Here is a 21684-nt window from a genome sequence, read left to right as displayed (position 1 = left end):
TAGATACAGTAAGGTAATAGATACAGTATGGTAATAGATACAGTACCAATCACCTGTCTGTAATAGTTGTTATGTGAATGTTTTTTTTCAACACGACTAGTGTTAAAGAAAATATGTTGCTTTCAAAATTTATTACATCTAAAGTACACGTATGTTATCTGTGGGCTAGCTAAATTCCAACAGTTGTGAATTTTACAATATGGCGTCTCCAAAATGATATGAAAAAAGAAAAACAATGGCTTTTCGTGCAACTGGTATGTTTTTTAACGGGCAACAATTTTGCAGTTTGAGTTTCAATGTTGTACTTGAAATTAAACAGAGAAAAGCTTTAGAAAACTGCAACATGGCGACTATTGGTGAGTAGTGTGAAGGTGAAATAATTTGATTTTGATCGTGGAAATTGGAGAAAAGTTATAAATTTGTGGATCGTAAATTTAGGTAAAACTCTCAACAGAGCCTCGGGTTTTAACCCAATGTACATGTATGATACCCGAGGGACGAACCACTTGTCGTACAATCCTACACTCTTGACTTTATGGGCCGTATATAACCAGGCGTATTCTTGTGGAAAATGTCCATCATGTTTGCATATTATATACCAGTATAGAAAGGTATGAAGTTAAGGTGATTTTAAACTATCACAGTGAGATATATCTCAAGTACACTGAATGCAGTTCAGAATAACTTTCCCCGTGTGTAAACGGCACAAATACCATTTGCTATTTTAATTCAAATATTACAATGAAGATTAAATGGGCCTAGCATACAGTAGAAAATTACATTTTCTGGAAAAGATGCGCTGTAATATTATACAATTATGGACTTTTGTGTTGTTGAATATGATGTGATATGAACATGAAAAAGCGATATTAACAGAGGCGAAGCCGAGATCAATATCCCTTTTTCAGGTTCATATCACATCAAATTTACCAGCACAAAAGACCATAACTGTTTTATTATAATATATCCTTTAACAAGAATTGTGTAAAGTTAACCTTTACTGGAACGAGCCTTCGTGTGGAATTTAGCCTTCTTTGAATACAACAGTTCGGCATCGTAGCTTTCGAAGACATCGTCAAGGTTCTTTTCCTTAAGATAGGCATGGAGGACACACACTGCGTGTTCGGTGGTCTTTTTAAGTCACCTGAGCTTTGCTCAAGTGATCTATTCTGATCGCTTTCCGTCCGTCGTCGTCCGTCGTGCGTCGTGTGTAAACTATCCACATTTTCAACTTTTTCTCAAGAACCAGTAGATGGAATTCTTCAAACTTGGTCAGAACCATCCTTGGTATATGAGGCTACAAAATTGTAAAATTGGGATTCATACCCCAACACTAGGGGCCAGGGCGGGGCCCAAAAGGGAAAAGTAACCCCAACCAATATTTCAAAAATCTTCTTCTCCAGACTCAGAGATACTACAGTCATTTTCTTTACATGGAAAGAAAGATCATCAGAGGCTTTATTTAAATTGTCAATTTCAGGACCCCCGAGCTATCCGTTCTCCTTTGGGTAGGGGGTAAATTTACTATAGTTTATATAGGGAAATAACACTTTCGGGTATATTTTGACAATTGTCTGTAGGAAATTATATTTTCTTGTTGAGAATTATCCTTTGAGAAAGATGGTTTCAAATTGTAAAACTGGGATTCCTACCCCAACCCTAGGGGCCAGGGTGGGGCCCCAAAGGGGAAATTAATCAATATTTCAAAAATCTTCTTCTTCAGACTCAGAGGGACTACAGTTAGTTTCTCTGTATGGATGGAAAGATCATCAGGGGCTTTGTTTAAATTGTAAATTTCAGGACTCCGGGCCATCCATTGGTGAGAATTATCCTTAGAGGCAGATGGTTTCAAATTGTAAAGTTAGGATTTCTACCCCAACCCCTGGGTTCTGGGCGGGGCCCCAAAGGGAAAATTAATCAATATTACAAAAGTCTTCTTCTCCAGACTCACAGGTACTACAGCAAATTTCAGTGCATGGATAGAACGATCATCAGGGGCTTTATTTAAATTGTGAATTTCAGGACCCCCGAGGCATCCGTTCCCCCTTGTGGAGGGGGTAAACTTTACTATAGTTTATATAGGGAAATAACACTTTGGGGTATATTTTATCCATTTTCGGCGGGGCCCCAAAGATAACATTTACCAATATTTAAATTCTTATCCTTTGATGACATGAGAAGTATTGTATTTCACTTAGTTTACATGCTGATTTCCACATCACATCTAAACAATAAAATAAAGCTACCAGTACCTATGATATAACTCAGGTGACCGCTAAGGTTCCTGGGCCTCTTGGTTGTGTTAACAGCATCTTTATCTTCGAGTAGATTTTGGAAATTTTCGGATGTAATGGAGACGAAGTGTTCGCCAGCAGCCATCCTCTGTTGGAATTGGCGTCTGACAGATCACGTTCGGTTCTAACTGCGCATGCGCTACGACGGGTTCCGGGAATTACCAAATAGGCTATATTTAGAAATCAATATTCACCGGAAAACCAGTCTACATGGCTGCCTTCGACTCGCAACTATCGTGTAAGGGTTGGGTTATTTATAGTAACGCCAAACTCGCCGCCAATCTAATGCTTTACTCTCGAGTTAATATGGCGGCAAAAGTTTTATTATTTCATGTGCTGGATGAAATTTTGACTGCCGACGAAGTAATATGGTGCATACAGCGCCAAAACCTCGCAATTTTACTTCACCCTAAGAAGATCCACATGAGGGAGCAGGTGCCAAGAATTGGAATGTTTGCAGAGACACTTGTGCCTCGTTATTCCATTGATGATTTTAAGACACGCTTTAGACTACAAAGAGAAACTTTTGAGAAAATACTTGAAATAGTTGGACCAAGTCTCATCAGTGATCACGGTGGTGGTACGGAGCATGTCGAGCCTTAGAAAATGTTACTCGCATTCAAATGGTACATGAGTAACCAAGAAAATATGAGGGAATTTTCCAATTTGTTCCAACTCATCACAATACAAAATTATCTAAACTCACATGTCGCATTCCTTTCCTTCGTCCGCCATCTTAACTCCCGCCAAACTCTCCGAAATCGAAAGTTCCTTATACGACCTTCACCTTGCGTCTGAAATCTGATTTTAGGAAACTCGAGAGTTGCGAGTCGAAGGCAGCCCATGAGTTTTTGAGGACTGGTCACGTGTATAGGATCCGACCAATTAATGGCGAGGAATTTTCAAGGATATACTAATAAAGGTTTAAAAAACCCTTTTACCAAATAAAATCCTACCCTTTTACCAAAGAAATCCTACTTAAATGAAAAGCATGAACCGTTAATTAATTGTTCTGTTGTTCTAAAGTATCTCATTGGTAAGTCCATCTTCTTTTCTTGTAGGATGAAAGAGGTGGCACTAGGTGACGGCAAGATACTCTTAGTTAAGGAAGGTGACGACATCCATGCGTTGGGGGCACAGTGTACTCATTACGGGGCCCCGCTAGCCAAAGGTCAGTACCAACCACGACCAGGTTATTACTGTTCAGAGTAATACTGTAAGGTGTGTCAAAGGCCAGGTATTCAGAGGTCAGTACAAATCAAGTCAAAGTTAGTAGTCGCGGTATGGAGTTACTCTAGGTCATGTCAATGTTAGTAGTCGTGGTATGGAGTTACTCTAGGTCATGTCAATGTTAAAGGTAACGTCAGGTCAAATCACGTCAATGTTACTGGCGTTAAGTTACTGTTAGTAATGTCAAGGCCGACGGTTCGTACACATCACGTCGATGTTACTGGAGTTAAGTTACTATTAGTAATGTCAAGGCCGACTGTTCGTACCCATCACGTCAATGTGACTGGCGTTAAGTTACTATTAGTAAAGCCAACGCCGACTGTTCATACACATCACGTCGATGTTACTGGCTTTAAGTTACTATCAGTAATGTCAAGGCCGACTGTTCGTACACACCACGTCAATGTGACAGGCGTTAAGTTACTATTAGTAATGCCAAGGCCGACTGTTCATACACATCACGTCGATGTTACTGGCGTTAAGTTAATATTAGTAATGTCAATGGCCGACTGTTCACACAAATCACGTCAATGTTACTGGCGTTAAGTTACTGTTAGTAATGTCAAGGCTGACTGTTCGTACACATCACGTCGATGTTACTGGAGTTAAGTTACTATTAGTAATGTCAATGGCCGACTGTTCGTACACATCACGTCGATGTTACAGGCGTTAAGTTACTATTAGTAATGTCAAGGCCGACTGTTCGTACCCATCACGTCAATGTGACTGGCGTTAAGTTACAATTAGTAATGCCAAGGCCGACTGTTCATACACATCACGTCGATGTTACTGGCGTTAAGTTCCTATCAGTAATGTCAAGGCCGACTGTTCGTACACACCACGTCAATGTGACAGGCGTTAAGTTACTATTAGTAATGCCAAGGCCGACTGTTCGTACAAATCACGTCGATGTTACTGGCGTTAAGTTACTTTTAGTGATGTCAAGGCCGACTGTTCGTACACATCACGACGATGTTACTGGCGTTAAGTTACTATTAGTAATTTCAATGGCCGACTGTTCGTACACATCACGTCGATGTTACTGGCGTTAAGTTCCTATCAGTAATGTCAAGGCCGACTGTTCGTACACATCACGTCGATGTTACTGGCGTTAAGTTACTTTTAGTAATGTCAAGGCCGACTGTTCGTACACATCACGTCAATGTGACTGGCGTTAAGTTACTATTAGTAATGCCAAGGCCGACTGTTCATACACATCACGTCGATGTTACTGGCTTTAAGTTACTATCAGTAATGTCAAGGCCGACTCTTCGTACACATCACGTCAATGTGACTGTCGTTAAGTTACTATTAGTAAGGTCAAGGCCGACTGTTCGTATACATCACGTCAATGTTACTTGCGTTAAGTTACCATCAGTAATGTCAAGGCCTACTGTTCGTACACATCACGTCCATGTTACTGGCGTTAAGTTTCTATTAGTAATGTCAAGGCTGACTGTTCGTACACATCACGACAATGTTACTGGCGTTAAGTTCCTATCAGTAATGTCAAGGCCGACTGTGCGTACACATCACGTCAATGTTACTTGCGTTAAGTTACTTTTAGTGATGTCAAGGCCGACTGTTCTTATAAATCACGTCAATGTTACTTGCGTTAAGTTACTATTAGTAAGGTCAAGGCCGACTGTTCGTAGACATCACGTCAATGTTACTTGAGTTAAGTTACTATCAGTAATGTCGAGGCCGACTGTTCGTACACACCACGTCAATGTGACAGGCGTTAAGTTACTATTAGTATGTTACTGGCGCTCAGTTACTTTTAGTAATGTCAAGGCCGTCTGTTCGTACACATCACGTCAATGTGACTGGCGTTAAGATACTATTAGTAATGCCAAGCCCGACTGTTCGTACACATCACGTCCATGTTACTGGCGTTAAGTTCCTATCAGTAATGTCAAGGCCGACTCTTCGTACACATCACGTCAATGTTACTTGAGTTAAGTTACTATCAGTAATGTCAAGGACGACTGTTCGTACACATCATTCCAATGTTACCATCACGTCGATGTTACTGGCGTTATGTTACTATTAGTAATGTCAATGGCCGACTGTTCGTACACACCACGTCAATGTGACAGGCGTTAAGTTACTATTAGGAATGACAAGGCCGACTGTTCGTATAAATCACGCCAATGTTACCGGCGTTTAGTTACTATTAGGAATGTCAAGGCCCACTGTTCGTACACATCACGTCGATCTTATTGGCGTTACGTTTCTATTAGTAATGTCAAGGCTGACTGTTCGTACACATCACGACAATGTTACTGGCGTTAAGTTAGTATTAGGAATGTCAAGGCCCACTGTTCGTACAAATCACGTCAATGTTACTTGCGTTAAGTTACCATCAGTAATGTCAAGGCCTACTGTTCGTACACATCACGTCAATGTTACTTGAGTTAAGTTACTATCAGTAATGTAAAGGCCGACTGTTCGTATAAATCAGGTCGATGTTACTGGCGTTATGTTACTATTAGTAATGTCAAGGTCGACTGTTGGTACACATCATTCCAATGTTAGCATCATGTCGATGTTACTGGCGTTAAGATACTATTAGTCATGTCAAGGCCGACTGTTCATACAAATCACGTCAATGTTACTGGCGTTAATTTACTATTAGGAATGTCAAGGCCGACCGTTCGTATAAATCACGTCAATGTTACCGGCGTTAAGTTACTTCTAGTAATGTCAAGGCCGACTCTTCGTACACATCACGTCAATGTTACTGGCGTTAAGTTTCTATTAGTAATGTCAAGGCTGACTGTTCGTACACATCACGTCAATGTGACTGGCGATAAGTTACTATTAGTAATGTCGAGGCCGACCGTTCGTATAAATCACGTCAATGTTACTGGCGTTAAGTTCCTATCAGTAATGTCAAGGCCGTCTGTTCGTACACATCACGTCGCGTACACATCACGTCAATGTGACTGGCGATAAGTTACTATTAGTAATGCCAGGGCCGACTGTTCATACACATCACGTCGATCTTATTGGCGTTACGTTTCTATTAGTAATGTCAAGGCCCACTGTTCGTACACATCACGTCAATGTGACTGGCGTTAAGATACTATTAGTAATGCCAAGCCCGACTGTTCGTACACATCACGACAATGTTACTGGCGTTAAGTTTCTATTAGTAATGTCAAGGCTGACTGTTCGTACACATCACGTCAATGTTACTGGCGTTAAGTTACTATCAGTAATGTCAAGGTCGACTGTTCGTACACATCATTCCAATGTTAAAGTACCAGTCACTAACGCGTGGTTACACGTAGGTGTCTTATTGATCTGTAGGAAATGCTGTTGTGAAGTTTATATTAGCATAGACAACATAAAATACAATGAAATATTTAAACAATACAACAGGTGTTTTGATTCACAATAACAATAAATAATTCATACCTTTATTTCATCTCTTACTGTTACTTCTTTAAGGTATCATGTAATATTGCGGTTATCAGGAATATTCATAAAGGGAGAAAACTGTGGTAGCCACGGTCGCTAACGTGCACAATCATTACTACTGTGTGCAATCAAGCGTGAGCTTCAGACCGCTTACTCTCCCATGAATTTCGGTTCTGTCCCAAGCGGTGGCGGGAAAAGATATGATGTCTGATAGAGTTAGTTGTTATCCCTCCGATGGCACGGATTTTCCTCCACCGAGAAAAACCAACAAGCTCTACAGAGCTTATATTTGTTGTTGACAATGAACACGACGATACATAAAGATGATTTATTTAAATAGTACAAATTCTGTAAACATGGTGTTTTAATTTTTGTCTAGGTGCCTACTGTAAGGGTCGAGTGCGTTGTCCCTGGCACGGCGCGTGCTTTAACGTGCGAACTGGAGACATTGAGGACTACCCAGGGCTTGACAGTATTCACACTTTTGATGTAAGTTTACAATGCATTTCAAATCTATATTTGTTAATAGAAAGTTTAGCAATATAGTGAATTATATACATGTTAAAGACGGATGCGTCTACAATATATGTTCTGTGTTAAGAGTCGTTTATCATGTATATATATTCATTTATTTAAAATTTTATTTTAAAAACAAAACGTGCATCGGCTCTTACCATGTTTATTGTACTACAATGTCCACTTAAGTTTCGTTTGTTTTCTTCATTACATTGCCCTTATTTTAATCAGCATCTTCAGTACCAGTAAGCTATAATGTCTTTTACTAACAGGTATCAGTAGCTGAAGGAAAGGTTAAGGTCAAGGGCAGTAAGGCAGCCTTAAAAACCTTCCGTCGTCAACGCAACATGTGTAAGGCGAAGGAAGACAGTACCGACAGTGTCCTCATCATAGGAGGCGGTAAGAAGAGCTCTAGTGATTCCCGTTCTGATCGGTCGCCTGTTTAAAACGATTTATCTCGCAATTCTTGCTACAATGATTTGTTGAAGTTTTATGAGCGAGACTGTTGGAAAAATAATTATACATACTTGTAAATAGCATGTAGTATGCGTACAGAAATATATGAAATATAGATTGCACCCATATCAGTGTAAAATAGAAAAGTTCCATGTAGGATACTGTTCGTAAACATATAATGTCACAATAGTAAATAGACACTGACTAAAACTTGTGTTGTACTTATATGTTGTAACAAAGAACATGTAATCATTCGTTATATCATAATTGAGAAGTTTTTCTCTGCAATGGTTAGGAAAATGAAGTCAAATTCTAAGCCCCTTAGATGGAAATTCCTATCTAAATAAATGATATTTTAAATATGCCTTATTTATTTATATACATCGTTATATTTTGACATTCGCACGAGTTACAGGTCCGGCCTCTGTGGTCTGTGCGCAGACTCTCCGACAGGAGGGATTTACAGGCCAGGTATCCATAGCAACCAAAGAGGAACACTTACCATACGACCGAGTCAAACTGAGTAAGGTAGGGCCACGTCCCCAGCGACCTGTCAGAGACATGTTGGTACAACCGTATTCAAATAAATATGTGTATATGTAAGCGTCATACATTCACGTGAATGCCAACTGATATGTTATTTTATTGTGTATTTGCAAATAATATAGACAGTTGTTTTCGTAAGAAAAAGTTTTCTTCCGTTGTAAAACAAGGATAAATGTTTCAAAGTATTGCATTACTCAGTATAAATATTTCAAGATGTGCAGCAATCAAGGCGTTTATTGTTTAGTTTAAATTTAGCATTCTTTATAAACCGGACGATTACACCAAACATCCTACATGCTGTCATAAAGGATTTACTATACTTTATGGAGAACAATTCAAAATCCCTTAATTTGCGTTTTTATGTAAAAATTGAATATATACCCATAGCACTGATATATAGCATACTGTAAGAAAATAATTTTAGTCCTCAAATAGAAGAAATAAGAAATAACTGAATACAATTTTAAACAGGCAATGGATGTGAAGCCAGCAGCCATAGCTCTCCGCGATGAAGATTTCTACAAAAATGCGGACATCAACATCCTCACTCAAAAAGAGGTAGGCACAATCAATATTACATATAGAATCTATTTTGGACACAAAGAGTACAAGCTATTAAGACATACTATAACAGTATGGGGGTCGTGCTGTCTTTCCATACAATTTCCATACACTTCCAGTCCATTCCTGGTTCCTTTTATATGCTTTTTTATAGGTATTACTTTTTTCATATGTAAACCTTCGTTGCATTTTCAATATTACTTTAGTTACACTGATTTGAACAGCGTAGTTATGATAATATACAACATTTATATAGCGCCCTATATAATTTGTAAAATTACTCTAAAGCGCTTTACAACATATGGATAATAGTAATGGTTATAATTGCGAAAACAAAAAACAAAGGCTTACAATCACTTTTATACATTTAAGCAAGCAATGTGCACATAATTGAACAAATAAAAGGGTGGTATTTACATGGCGACGATTCGAAAATGCAGACATGAAGAGGTGAGTTTTGATGTCCCTCTTGAACTTGGCCAGGGCATTTGACTTTCTCACTCAGCTAAGTAATTATCTTTAAAACATAAATGGAGAATCACATAATATGGAAAATAGTCAGCCATCATGTTATTTTACAAATTGTTTGCATAAACAACGTATATACAATTTTAAGTAGAAATTCAGAAATAATAATTGCTATTTTTAGTGGTGTTTGGATAGTTTCTTGTGAATAAAATAAAAACAAAAAAAAATAATGACTGCGTACAAGTGTAAAATTTGTGCACTTTAGGCTGAAGCCGTGGACACAGAGAAAAAGTCTGTTCAGTTCAAAGATGGGAGCACGCAGACATACGGCTCACTGGTATTGGCTACTGGAGGAAGGTATGAGTACCGGTGTAGGTCGATTCTATCATTTTTATCCTAAAAATAGAAGTTGACATATGTTGACCCTAAAATTGCATTACTTTGATTGGTATTTCTGCGATGTAACAGTTATGTGTCTCTCTGCCAGTCCCCGAGTCCTGCCCATTCCCGGTATAGACCTTGGAAACGTGCGAATGCTCCGAACACCCGCGGATGCTAACTTTATCGCTGAAAATGCTGTGGGCAAGAATGTTGTGATTATAGGATCATCGTTCATTGGTATGTATTAGGACGAGATCGATCTTATTTATTGTTAAAAGTTAGAATTCGTTATGTTAGGGGCAAAAAAGCCGGCACACCCAATTGGTCTTAACTACTATTGAACCAGAAAAGGAGGGTGGTTATTGTGTGAATTTCATTTTTTGTTTTGTATTTTTTATATATATATTTAACTTTATAACTTATATTTAACGTGCAGATAAGTGCGAGGCTCGATTTTATCCATCAACCTTAACTGGTGGCATCAGTGTTTTACAATTTATACAAACTGAAAGCAGGGTTAGACATTGATAACATTTGTTGGCTGTTTTGTTTGACATTTTTTATGCAATATTGTGAAATCAGATATTTTCGTGGGGCCTAAATTTTGTGATTTCACGACAACACCATTTTGTGAGAACATGTAGATAACGAGTACCCACTTAAACGAAGACTAGCGTTATAACAAACCTGTAATTATTTAGTGGACCCACGAAATCAACGAAATTCAAAACCACACGAACATAAGTGGTTACACAATATTTGATTGAGCATATGATAAAAAAAATATGAAACTCGTTCTCCTACCACCTCGTTTGAGATCCTTTGTATACTAATATGGATATATAGCTTGAGTGATAATATTCTATTTGACCGGTATCGTTGTTATTCAGTTGATATATTATGATATACTTGGTCAGTTGTGTTCATACGCATTATAGAAGTATATTATATGATTTTCTCTAACTGGAATTAGTCGGAAAATCTTCAAATTTAAACGAATGTTTTATTTCCAGAATACCTATTTCTTCTTTAAAAACCCACCTTAAACAGTTTCTCTAGAAGGGCGAAAAAAGGTTTTTCTTTTCTTATATATAAATATATTCAATACGTACGTTTTAAATTTGTTTGCTACATAATGATGAATAATTACTCTTTTGTTTCACAGCATACTAGTGTTAACAACATGACTTTTTTCTTGCAGTTTAAAAGTATTATAATATTTTATTACTTATCAATATTATACGCAACGGCATGATGCCTCTTTCGTTCCCATTCTCATATTGTATCCATTATTATACAGCCTATATTGTACATAGTTTCTATAGATATAGTACTGATCAATATCATAAAAGTTAATATGATTTTCACGATTGGTATTTAAGTATGTATCCTATTTCATCTCTGTGTTATTACTCTATTGTAAAAAATATAACTGGTTTAATTCTGTAGTGTTTTCTGGTGGTATTAAGGAATTCGTGTAAATCTTGTTTCTTTTGCTTTTTAAGGATCCCCGTACCACTGCCGAAAACTGCTAAAATAATGAATTTAAATGTTTTACCGGCAAGGCAATACCTTTGATCAATCATTTCTCAAAACAATGCCATACATTTCGAACGGTCTATGAAAATATGTCGACAAAATAAACAGACTAAAACTAAATCAACAGTTCTCTGAGAGTGAAAATGCGGCGTATTCACAATATGGTGGCTCATACCAAGAGAGCGGTATGAACAGCGGTCGTTCACGTTTCATTTCCACTGCTGTTACATCAAAAACGAAATTATTTTTACATTGGAACTCTTCAGTGATCAAAAACGAAATTATTTTTACATTGGAACTCTTCAGTGATTTGTCTGCCGTGGGACAGCGATCCTTAAACGTAGTGAATCTTTGTTATGATCATGCATGGAACTTAAGGAATGATGTCTTTGTGTTTTGCTGTCTATTGGCTGCTCTGACCTATCATTTATGTTCCATCATCAGTTATCGATTATAATGGCAGAATATTTTAATCAATGAGATCATTTTAACAATCGACTTTTAATCACGTCCCGTTAACGTAAAATAACAAAACTGTTTACAGTATTATTCTCCTCTGTGTTTCAACACATTAGCTGTGTTATTATGTAGTGAAGTCTGTAGAGGTATTATCTGTACCCAGGCATGGAAGTGGCGGCCTACCTGGCAGACAAAGCAGCCAGCGTGTCGGTTGTAGACATCATAAAAACACCATTCCAACTGGTCTTGGGGGACAAAGTAGGCGCACTGCTTAAACAGGTAAAGGTTTAAGGCATGTGTGGATTCGGTATGGGCATCTAGCCTTGTTCACGTACAGAGAGAATCTTCAGCATTGGGATGTTATTGTTGTCACGTATCAGAGAAGATTTAACACTGCACTAAGGTATAAACACGTTTCTGTAATCAACCTGATTGTATGTAGAGCTTTGCATGATTTTGTGGGATATACATTTCGCAGTGTCGCATTAGGACCATTGTAGGTCTTTCTCCCGCTACAACATACTCTTCTGATTGGTTCTATTATTTTCAAATACGTTTTGAATGGAATCGTGGGATTATCACTAGAAATATTAGATATGGAATCATCTATTTCCTGGTACGTCAAAGCAGAAAGCCAAGCAAAGTAAAATACATTAATGTATCAGATTACTTTTGCGTCCATTTAGGACGCAATAATACTGGTGGTACTAAAGAGAGAGAGACAGAAAAAAAGTCAAAAGTGTTCCGAACCAGGTAGAAATACAGCTGAACGAGAAAGATGCGTATAAAACGATCAATAAAGTTACAAATATGCTACTTTCTCCTGCTACAGATAAATTAGCATTATGTGTAAACCGTGTCAGAATATAGTCTAGCAACAAGGTTATGGCCAACCTGACTGACTGATCATCGACAAGCAGGGTCAACCACTTTGTGATTTAAAATAACTAATTACCTTTTAAAAATATTAAATCGATACAAAAATTCTTGTTTCATTAAGGTATCGTCAGTCAATGAAAACCAATGTCAAAATTTACCGAAACCTGTGTGGAAATACTGTAAATGTGAAAAGTGTCAATAAACACGAATTAAGTGAAACGAACACCCATGAGAAATAAAACCAGAATGTAATAACCTTTACTTGACGAATCGGTGGGATTCAGTCTAGTAACCGTAATGTAAAACACTTTACTTGACGAATCAGTTGGATTCAGTAAAGTAACCGGAATGAAATAACCTTAACTTCATGAATTAGTGGAAATCAGTATAGTAACCGAATGTAATAACATTTACTTTACGAGTCAGTGAGAATCATTATAGTAACCGGAATGAAATAACCTTAACTTCACGAATCAGTGGGATTCAGTATAATAACCGAAATGTAATTACATTTACTTCACGAATCAGTGGGATTCAGAATAACCGGAATGTAATAACCTTTACTTTACGAATCAGTGGGATTCAGTATAGTAACCGGAATGTAATAGCCTTTATTTCACGAATCAGAGGGATTCAGTATAGTAACCGGAATGTAAGAACCCTTATTTTATGAATCAGTGGGATTCAGTATAATAACCGAAATGTAATAACCTTTACTTTACGAATCAGTGGGATTCAGTATAGTAACCGGATGTAATAACCTTTACTTCACGAATCAGTGGGATTCAGTATAATAACCGGAATGTAATAACATTTACTTTACGAGTCAGTGAGAATCATTATAGTAACTGGAATGTAATAGCCTTTACTTCACGAATCTGGGGGATTCAGTATAATAACCGGAATGTAATAAACTTTACTTTACAAATCAGTGGGATTCAGTATAGTAACCGAAATGTAATAACCTTTACTTCACGAATCAGTGGGATTCAGTATAGTAACCGAAATGTAATAACCTTTACTTCACGAATCAGGGGGATTCAGTATAATAACCGAAATGTAATAGCCTTTACTTTACGAATTAGTGAGATTCAGTATAATAACCGGAATGTAATCACATTTACTTCACGAATCAGGGGTATTCAGTATGTTAACCGGAATGTAATAAACTTTACTTTACAAATCAGTGGGATTCAGTATAGTAACCGGAATGTAATAACATTTACTTCACGAATCAGTGGGATTCGGTATAGTAACCGGAATGTAACAACCTTTACTTCACGAATCTGGGGGATTCAGTATAGTAACCGGAATGTAATAACCTTTACTTAACCAATCAATGTGATCCAATATTGTAACAAGTGCTTAAAGTATTAGTAATTTTAAAACAATCGTCAGCTTCCGAAAGTAATTTTCTTCACATTTTATTCTTTCGAATTTATTCTTTTTTCAAATTAATATCCTTAATTACTAAATGTGTGTATTATGTTGCTATATGTGTGCGAGTTGAATGGGAATTTGGGCAACTACTGGTGCACTTTTGTTCAGGAAAAATACAGGTTTAAGGGTGTGGTGTATCACTTCTATCAGCATGACGTTGTGTATGGTATGTACTTAAGATGTAGGATGATCCTTTAGTAAGGAAATGGTATGTGTCAGTACGTCGGATCCTTTGTACAAGTAGGTTAAAAGGGTTGAAGGGGTTAAAAGGGTGTAGGTTGGTGACAGCGTGTGCGGTATGTGTGAGCTGGATGTAAAGGGTTAAAAGGGTGTAGGTTGAAGACAGCGTGTGCGGTATGTGTGAGCTGGATGTCAGCTATATATAGTGTATAACTGAAGGTGTAAGATAGCATACATGTGGGTATGGGTTTAAACTACTAAGGTTATGGAAATATCGTAAATATACAGAGTAACGGAAGGTAACGACATCTAAAGGTCATCCAAACTTGACAAATCCTTTGAAATTCTGGCGAACCCAAACAGGAAAACCCTAAGATAATTAAGACAAGATATTTATTGGATTTTATTAAATTTCATTTAGGAAACTCCTCAATTTCATTACAAATTAACAGGATCATATAGAATAAGCCTATTTGTGATCTGTATTGCCAGTCTCTCTTTGTATGCAGGTATTTGTGTGGACGTAGTGCTTGATATATATACAAAAAAAAAACACCATTTAATTTTTATAAAGCAGATTTTAGTTAGAACTATAGTTGATTATTTATGACTATTGTGGGAACAATGGTCATTTCAGTTTAAAAATATATAGTTTTGGAAATCGAGCAATTTGGCTCTTGATAAGGAGCAATAGGTTATACTTTGCTAAAGTGAAATATAAATAATTACAGCTACAGATTTAAATTCTACTTAGTAAAAGTTAAAATTTCTAACTGGGCTGAGAACAGAATTCTTATTGATCTATTTTCAGATTGTACAATAAATCATTATAGTTGTTGTTCTAGATATATAATCCCTGCATGTTGCATGCTTGGTAAGCTCCATAACCGTGCATTCGTAACAAGAAACATCCGCTTTTACTGCATTTTGTTCAAGCGCATAGGCAACGTATAATCAAGATGGCAGTGCACAGCTTCATACACGTAAACACTAGATTAACGTTGTTACTAAGCAGTTTAACATGTGTATATGGACGTGTAAAGTGTAAGGACCTACACGAATCTGTATTGGATGTTGACAATGTTTACCGACCAGGAATGGAAGTGGCGGCATGTTTGGTGAAAGTGGCGAGCTCTGTGACAGTAGTCGTGAGAGGATGTGTCCCTTTTGAAAATGTACTAGGCCAAAAAATTGGATCTGTTCTCCTTAAGGTAACACTTAATAGAGGTTGTGTATTTGTTGTGTTGGCAATTATTTAGCTGGCCGATTTACTTTTCCTAATAAGTTTTCTTTGTTCATATTAATTTGAATAAACAATGATTTAATTTAGCTTTCTTGTATGATAATTTAAATAAACCGTGATTCCGATTTCTTTTCAAGTTAAGATCATTGTTTCCAAGTAAACGATCATATATTACATTTATCAGGAACTACAACAATATATGATTAACAAAGAAAAACACGGTATGTTGTCGCATGTTCCCAGATGCATGAAGAGCATGGAGTAAAGTTTTACCTAGAAAGGGGGATCAAAGAGTTTTCTGGAGAAGACGGTCACGTGACTGAAGCAGTACTCTCTGACGACACTAGGCTGCCCGCTGACCTCTGCGTTCTTGGAGTGGGTGAGTGTGCGTGCGTGAAAGGGAGTTCTTGTATATAGATAATTAAAATGGTTCGATACCTATTCCTTGGTGGGTTGTCAGTAAGAGTCAGTGATGCATGATATTATTCAAATTAAACAAGAATATCCCTTTCAGATAATCATGAGCATTTTTGCAAACCTTTGATAAATTGGTCTAAATTATTATTCATTGCAGATATCATTGCAGTGGAACTCCTAATAATATGAGATACATGACATAATTAAGTAGCAAACTTTAATTTCCGTTGTCCTGGATTTGAATTCGTCACCCTAAAAGCGTCTATAATTGTCATTTAAATGGTTATTTTGTTGTAATTAGAAGTACAAATAACGGTTATTCCACTTTCTTGATATACAGGCGTGGTACCTACAACAGATTTCCTAAAGTCCTCCGGTTTAACAATGAACAGGGGCTTCATTCCTGTCAATGAGGTAGGTCCAAAATAGTATTGAAGCTTTACAAAACTACTAAAATGTATTCATTCTAAAAACGAAATCAATCCTGCACATTGATTTTGCCGGAAATGCCCATTCTGACCGAGCTGAAATGAAAATTAACTTGGTTGAATACAAAAAACGTGCGACTTTCATATTAAGAGCACTGTAAGTCATTGTGACGTTGGTTATACAAAAGAAATATTGTAGGCGTGCCAATGACATTGGGTATCCTATACAAAATTAATTATTCAAACTTGTTTAATTGTGACGCACCGCATCAAACATACCCACTAGGACATTGCTAGTCTATTGTACTTTTACAGTATATGGAGACTAGCCATCCAGGTGTGTACGCTGCTGGTGACATCGTGGAGTTTCCTCTGTTTACTGAGGGTAACAAGAGTGTCAATGTACAGCACTGGCAAATGGCGCATGCTCATGGTGAGTATTGAATATTACAAAAATAGTATAATGCGACTGGTCCTGATTTATCAGGAACTAAAACAATTAACTCCTGCGTTGATTTATGATTCCAATTCAATCTTATTTTAGAAAAGTCATAGGAAATCTGTACTAAATTACTTTTAAACGAATAATATAGAATATTGCTTATAATTCAAATGTAAAATGGATTCTATAAGAAAATTGTCTCGACAAAAGTGTAGAAATCTTTTTGAGAAAAGATCAATTTGGACCTTATGCAATAACACTAGTATTACAATTAAAGATCATGGTACATTGCTTCGAAGACACGCTAATTTTGATTTATGACTAGAGCACACTTATATTTAGAGGTGTAATTTAGTTTTCCTTTTGTCATATTTCAAAACACGGTTTTTATTATTATTGTTATGACTCTTATTACTCCGCCATCTTCAAATCTAGCCATCTTCAACAGTATGTCAATAATGGTGATCTTAGTACTAAAGCCTGCTACAAACGTGACGGCTTTTCACCATCGGTAACTTTCGGTACATCAGCAGTAACGTTACTTACCTCCCTTGCTGGCCTGTCGCGGTAACTTTCTGTACATCAGCAGTAACGTTACTTACCTCCCTTGCTGGCTTGTCACGGTAACTTTCTGTACATCAGCAGTAACGTTACTTACTTCCCTTGCTTGCTTGTCACGGTATCTTTCTGTACATCAGCAGTAACGTTACTTACCTTCCTTGCTGGCTTGTCATGGTATCTTTCTGTACATCAGCAGTAACGTTACTTACCTCCTTTGCTGGCTTGTCACATTTAGCTGTATCATGTTGATCAGTACTTCGTCTTGGTTTGCTATCGGAAAAGGTCAATCGATGTTATCATTACCTACTGGTTTTCAACTATGTTAGTCTAATGTAAACAACGTTAAAGAGTTTCATATATTGTTCTATTTCGTTGGTGATATACATATTTCTTTGTTAATGCTGTGCAGTAAACCTATCTTTCCAGGCCACCTGTTGCCTCCGAATTCAAGGATGATTTTTCGAGTATCCGCGGTAACTACTTTCTGGTCATAACTTGTACTTGTGTGTTAATTTTTCAGGACGGACGGCAGCCCTGAGTATCGTGGGTAAGAAGACCGAGATATCTAGTGTGCCATACTTCTGGACAGTCATGTACTCAAAGAGCGTCAGATACACAGGTAAGGAAGAACCTTAGACACACAGGTAATAACTGGGCGCATGATACACAGGTAAGGTTAGAACATCAGACATATAGGTAAAAAGTTGATATAAAGTCATTGAACAAGTTGAAGATTAATAACATAAAAGGTATGATATGCGCAGTGATGTCATATGAAAAGTAACTATTATTCAAAATGCATCTTTTCTAGAATTTATTCTGATACGGTTTACATGAAATAACAGTTAATGATAATAGAATCTTCCCCTACCTTGAGGGTATCACAGAGAAATCTCCTACCCGAGGGGTGATGTTTTTTGTTGTCTAAATCGAAACTCTACCAAGGGTTAAGACAACCAAAAATATCATCCCGAGGGTTCGAGATTTCTCCGTTACACTCTCAAGGTAGGGGATTATTATTTTTCTCCCATCCTATTATTTCAGTCACAACTCCAACGGCAGTAATCTGCAATGCTTGTAAACAAAAACACATTTGGGGTATGATTATGTCATTCACTTCGGTAACGTCACAACTACCGGTGACACATTTTAATAACGTCACAATTGAACACGTGCTAATCGTAATCGGCACGAGGCTTTCTCTCCCTAGGGGATGATAAGCTGATCTTTCCCGGCTAAAACGGGACACACCTGTGAAGGGTGGAAGAATAAATCATCTACTTTCCCCAAAAGTTGTGACATGATAACGTAATAAAGGTTTGTGAAAGAACCTTTCCCTTGTGCTATGTTTCTACATATTGACAAGAAACTTCATTCCTTTGACCTAAGTACGCCTGGTGTGTCTTAAATGAACGAAATAACCATATAGTGCAGTAGATATTTACTTAATTTGGCTTTTTGCAGCAACAAACTAAATTTTCAATATGTATTTCCATACTTTGTATTGTTCAGGAATTCATTTTTTGGCATACTGAATATATCAACTTATTTATGTGCAATTCCATGTGTTTACAGGCTATGGTGTCGGTTACGACGATATCGTGTTCCATGGGGATGTTGAGGCCTTGAAGTTCGTAGCTTTCTATACCAGGTAAGCTATGAATGTCCTAAACTTAATGAAACATTCATTCGGTAATACTATTCCACGGGGATGTAGAGGCCTTGAAGGTCGTAGCTTTCTATACCAGGTAATCTATGAATGTCCTAAACTTAATGAAACATTCATTCGGTAATAATATTCCACTGGGATGTAGAGGCCTTGAAGTTCGTAGCTTTCTATGCCAGGTAAGCTATGAATGTCCTAAACTTAATGAAACATTCATTCGGTAATAATATTCCACTGAGATGTAGAGGCCTTGAAGATCGTAGCTTTCCTAACTAGGTAAACGATGAATATCTTAAAATTAATGAAACATTGATTCGGTAATATGTCATACAAATTGTAACATTAAATTATAATGAAAATCATGCATGTAACATGAATATCGTTGGTATGGGTATGCTGACAATGAATTTTGAAGTGTTCTGGTGCATTCGTTAACATGTAAATTTAATTAAATCAGATAACACAGGCAGCCTCACCAATCAATGTTATTATCCAAATTTTGGTTTATATTCATGTAAAAGAGCATTACTAGTGTACTGTCAGTAAAGGTTCACCTGTTATATATCAACAAAAAGTCAATACATAAAGTCCACTGTACCCTGATTGTTACTAGTCGTCTGTAAGAGAAATCGCTTTGTTTCAGGGACGATGACGTCGTTGCAGTAGCAAGTTTGAACTTTGACCCCTTGGTATCCCAAGCTGCCGAGTTGATGGCCAAAGGTCAAAAAATTAAAAAGAGCGAGATTCAGTAAGTAAACATTGTATAAGACCAGAGATATAATGTATGCGCACAATCGTCAATATGTGTTTTATTTATTCATTTTCTATTCATATTTTTACTACAACTTCGTTATATTTTTAACTGGCATTTTGATATGTTTCACTAATATTTACTTATTCACTCCATCTGCTTCTATGATGCAATATCATAGTGAAAGTAAATTCAATAAAGTATATCATTCTACAGCCAATGGAACCTAATTTGGTTCTTTGGTTTTTTTTGAATTATGAAATACCCAGACGATTTTTGCAATCCTTTTTTTTATTTTCCTATGTTGCCGAGTTTTCAAAGAAATATATTTTGAATTCAAAAACTAATTTCCCTCTTACGTTATTGATGACGCTTCTGCATTAAAGCCCTTTTGGTCTCTGTGGAGTATAACATATCGATAGATAGATCCACAACGTTTAACGAGTCATGAATGGCAGATATTTATTCAAATACTAGTATTATAAGATATGTGTGTAATTTCCTAGGACTTCACGTTGTGAAATAAAACGATGTAAGGATTGTGAAAATTCTATCTTAAATAGTCCTATAATAATAATAAGTGTTGGTATAAACAATTTGGAGACATCTGCATCAAGGGCAGATCACTGATATAGTTTTCTAATTTCCATACACAGACCTTACCTGAATTGTTTTAATTTATCATATTGCTTATATTAATAATAATATTAATAAGACACTTGTAGCTTTAATAGTGTAGTGTATAATTATCCAGGAAACAGAACGTTTCTCTAATGGGTATATGGATAAAGTCTTGAGGATCATTCTAAATACCTTTTCTGTTCTTTTATTTTCAGAGAAAAGCCAGATACTTGGGTTGACAGACTGTGCAAACTGTAAATTTTGATTGAAAATGATCTGCAAACAAAAACTTCACAATTAACTGTGTATTTACACAAATATTGAATGTAAATCAGATGTTAATGGATTGAAGACAAAAGAAACATGCAAAAATTGTCGAAATTTTAAAATATTTTAAATTGTTGAAATCATCGGACTAACAAAAGTTGTCCCTGTTACAGTATGTGGATAATTATTTTCAGGAATATAAATAAACAACAAATTCGAATGATTTGAAATTTTCGACATGAACATTGATAATTTTAAATGTATGTGTGTGTTTGAAGCAGAGATTGGTTATTTTTGTATAAACCATCTTCGTAAAGAACAACAAAAATACAAATCACGTTATATATACGCAATTGACAGTAAGAGTGTTTGGTCATTTACCCCTAACTGTTAGATTTAAATAATATGATGTGTTAATCTGCCTTGAGTGAGCAAAGATGGTAGTGGTCCATTAGAATAAAGAATTCTGTAGTTTTAACGCGAGCAAATCGAAATGTACATTCATTATAGACTTTCAAATAAATTTTGCTTTTCTATCAATGTTGTCTGAGTAATATGCTTTATATACAATTTATGTTCATGCTATCTACTAGATATCCCTGTACTTACATGGGTTTGTTTGGGGAATTGAGTGTCTGTCACATTATCTCACCACATTATCTCTGTTCTTCTATATGTTCGCTATTATTACTCTATTCTCGTGGTTGACATATGAACGCAATAATACAGTCAGTCCAGTGACTTGCTTTCACAAGCCAGTGTGCAAAGTGTAACCAAAAATGAAGCGATGACCGTTATCTCATCATAATGTTATGTCATTAGCAAATGACAAACCTGTTTGAAATTACCAACTCATAAATAATCGCAGCTCTCCTTTTGTTTCCAAAGTAGTGCGGACTAATTTGGATCTCAA

At 36.6% G+C, this 21684-nt stretch overlaps 1 protein-coding gene across 2 annotated transcripts in view; it reads left to right on the top strand.

Moving 5' to 3' along the window:
- LOC110458602 (apoptosis-inducing factor 3-like) overlaps nt 1–21307 on the top strand; it is a 39754-nt gene extending 18447 nt beyond the window's left edge. The window contains exons 5-19 of one of the 2 annotated variants that reach the window (XM_021510377.1): nt 3356–3465; nt 7330–7439; nt 7739–7865; nt 8338–8450; nt 8940–9026; nt 9763–9854; nt 9985–10115; nt 15471–15586; nt 15862–15997; nt 16376–16449; nt 16779–16896; nt 17987–18085; nt 19042–19117; nt 19776–19880; nt 20720–21307. In XM_021510377.1, coding sequence (XP_021366052.1) covers nt 3356–3465; nt 7330–7439; nt 7739–7865; nt 8338–8450; nt 8940–9026; nt 9763–9854; nt 9985–10115; nt 15471–15586; nt 15862–15997; nt 16376–16449; nt 16779–16896; nt 17987–18085; nt 19042–19117; nt 19776–19880; nt 20720–20762 — 1537 coding nt within the window. In that variant the 3' untranslated portion in view covers nt 20763–21307. Of the gene's footprint in view, nt 1–3355; nt 3466–7329; nt 7440–7738; nt 7866–8337; nt 8451–8939; nt 9027–9762; nt 9855–9984; nt 10116–12039; nt 12156–15470; nt 15587–15861; nt 15998–16375; nt 16450–16778; nt 16897–17986; nt 18086–19041; nt 19118–19775; nt 19881–20719 lie in introns of both variants that reach the window. The other variant, XM_021510376.1, reaches the window with a different exon arrangement.
- Nucleotides 21308–21684: the final 377 nt, after the last annotated feature.

The sequence above is a fragment of the Mizuhopecten yessoensis genome, unplaced genomic scaffold, assembly GCF_002113885.1.
Source record: "Mizuhopecten yessoensis strain PY_sf001 unplaced genomic scaffold, ASM211388v2 scaffold9651, whole genome shotgun sequence".
NCBI lineage: Eukaryota > Metazoa > Mollusca > Bivalvia > Pectinida > Pectinidae > Mizuhopecten > Mizuhopecten yessoensis.
This window is presented reverse-complemented; position numbering and strand designations above follow the sequence as displayed.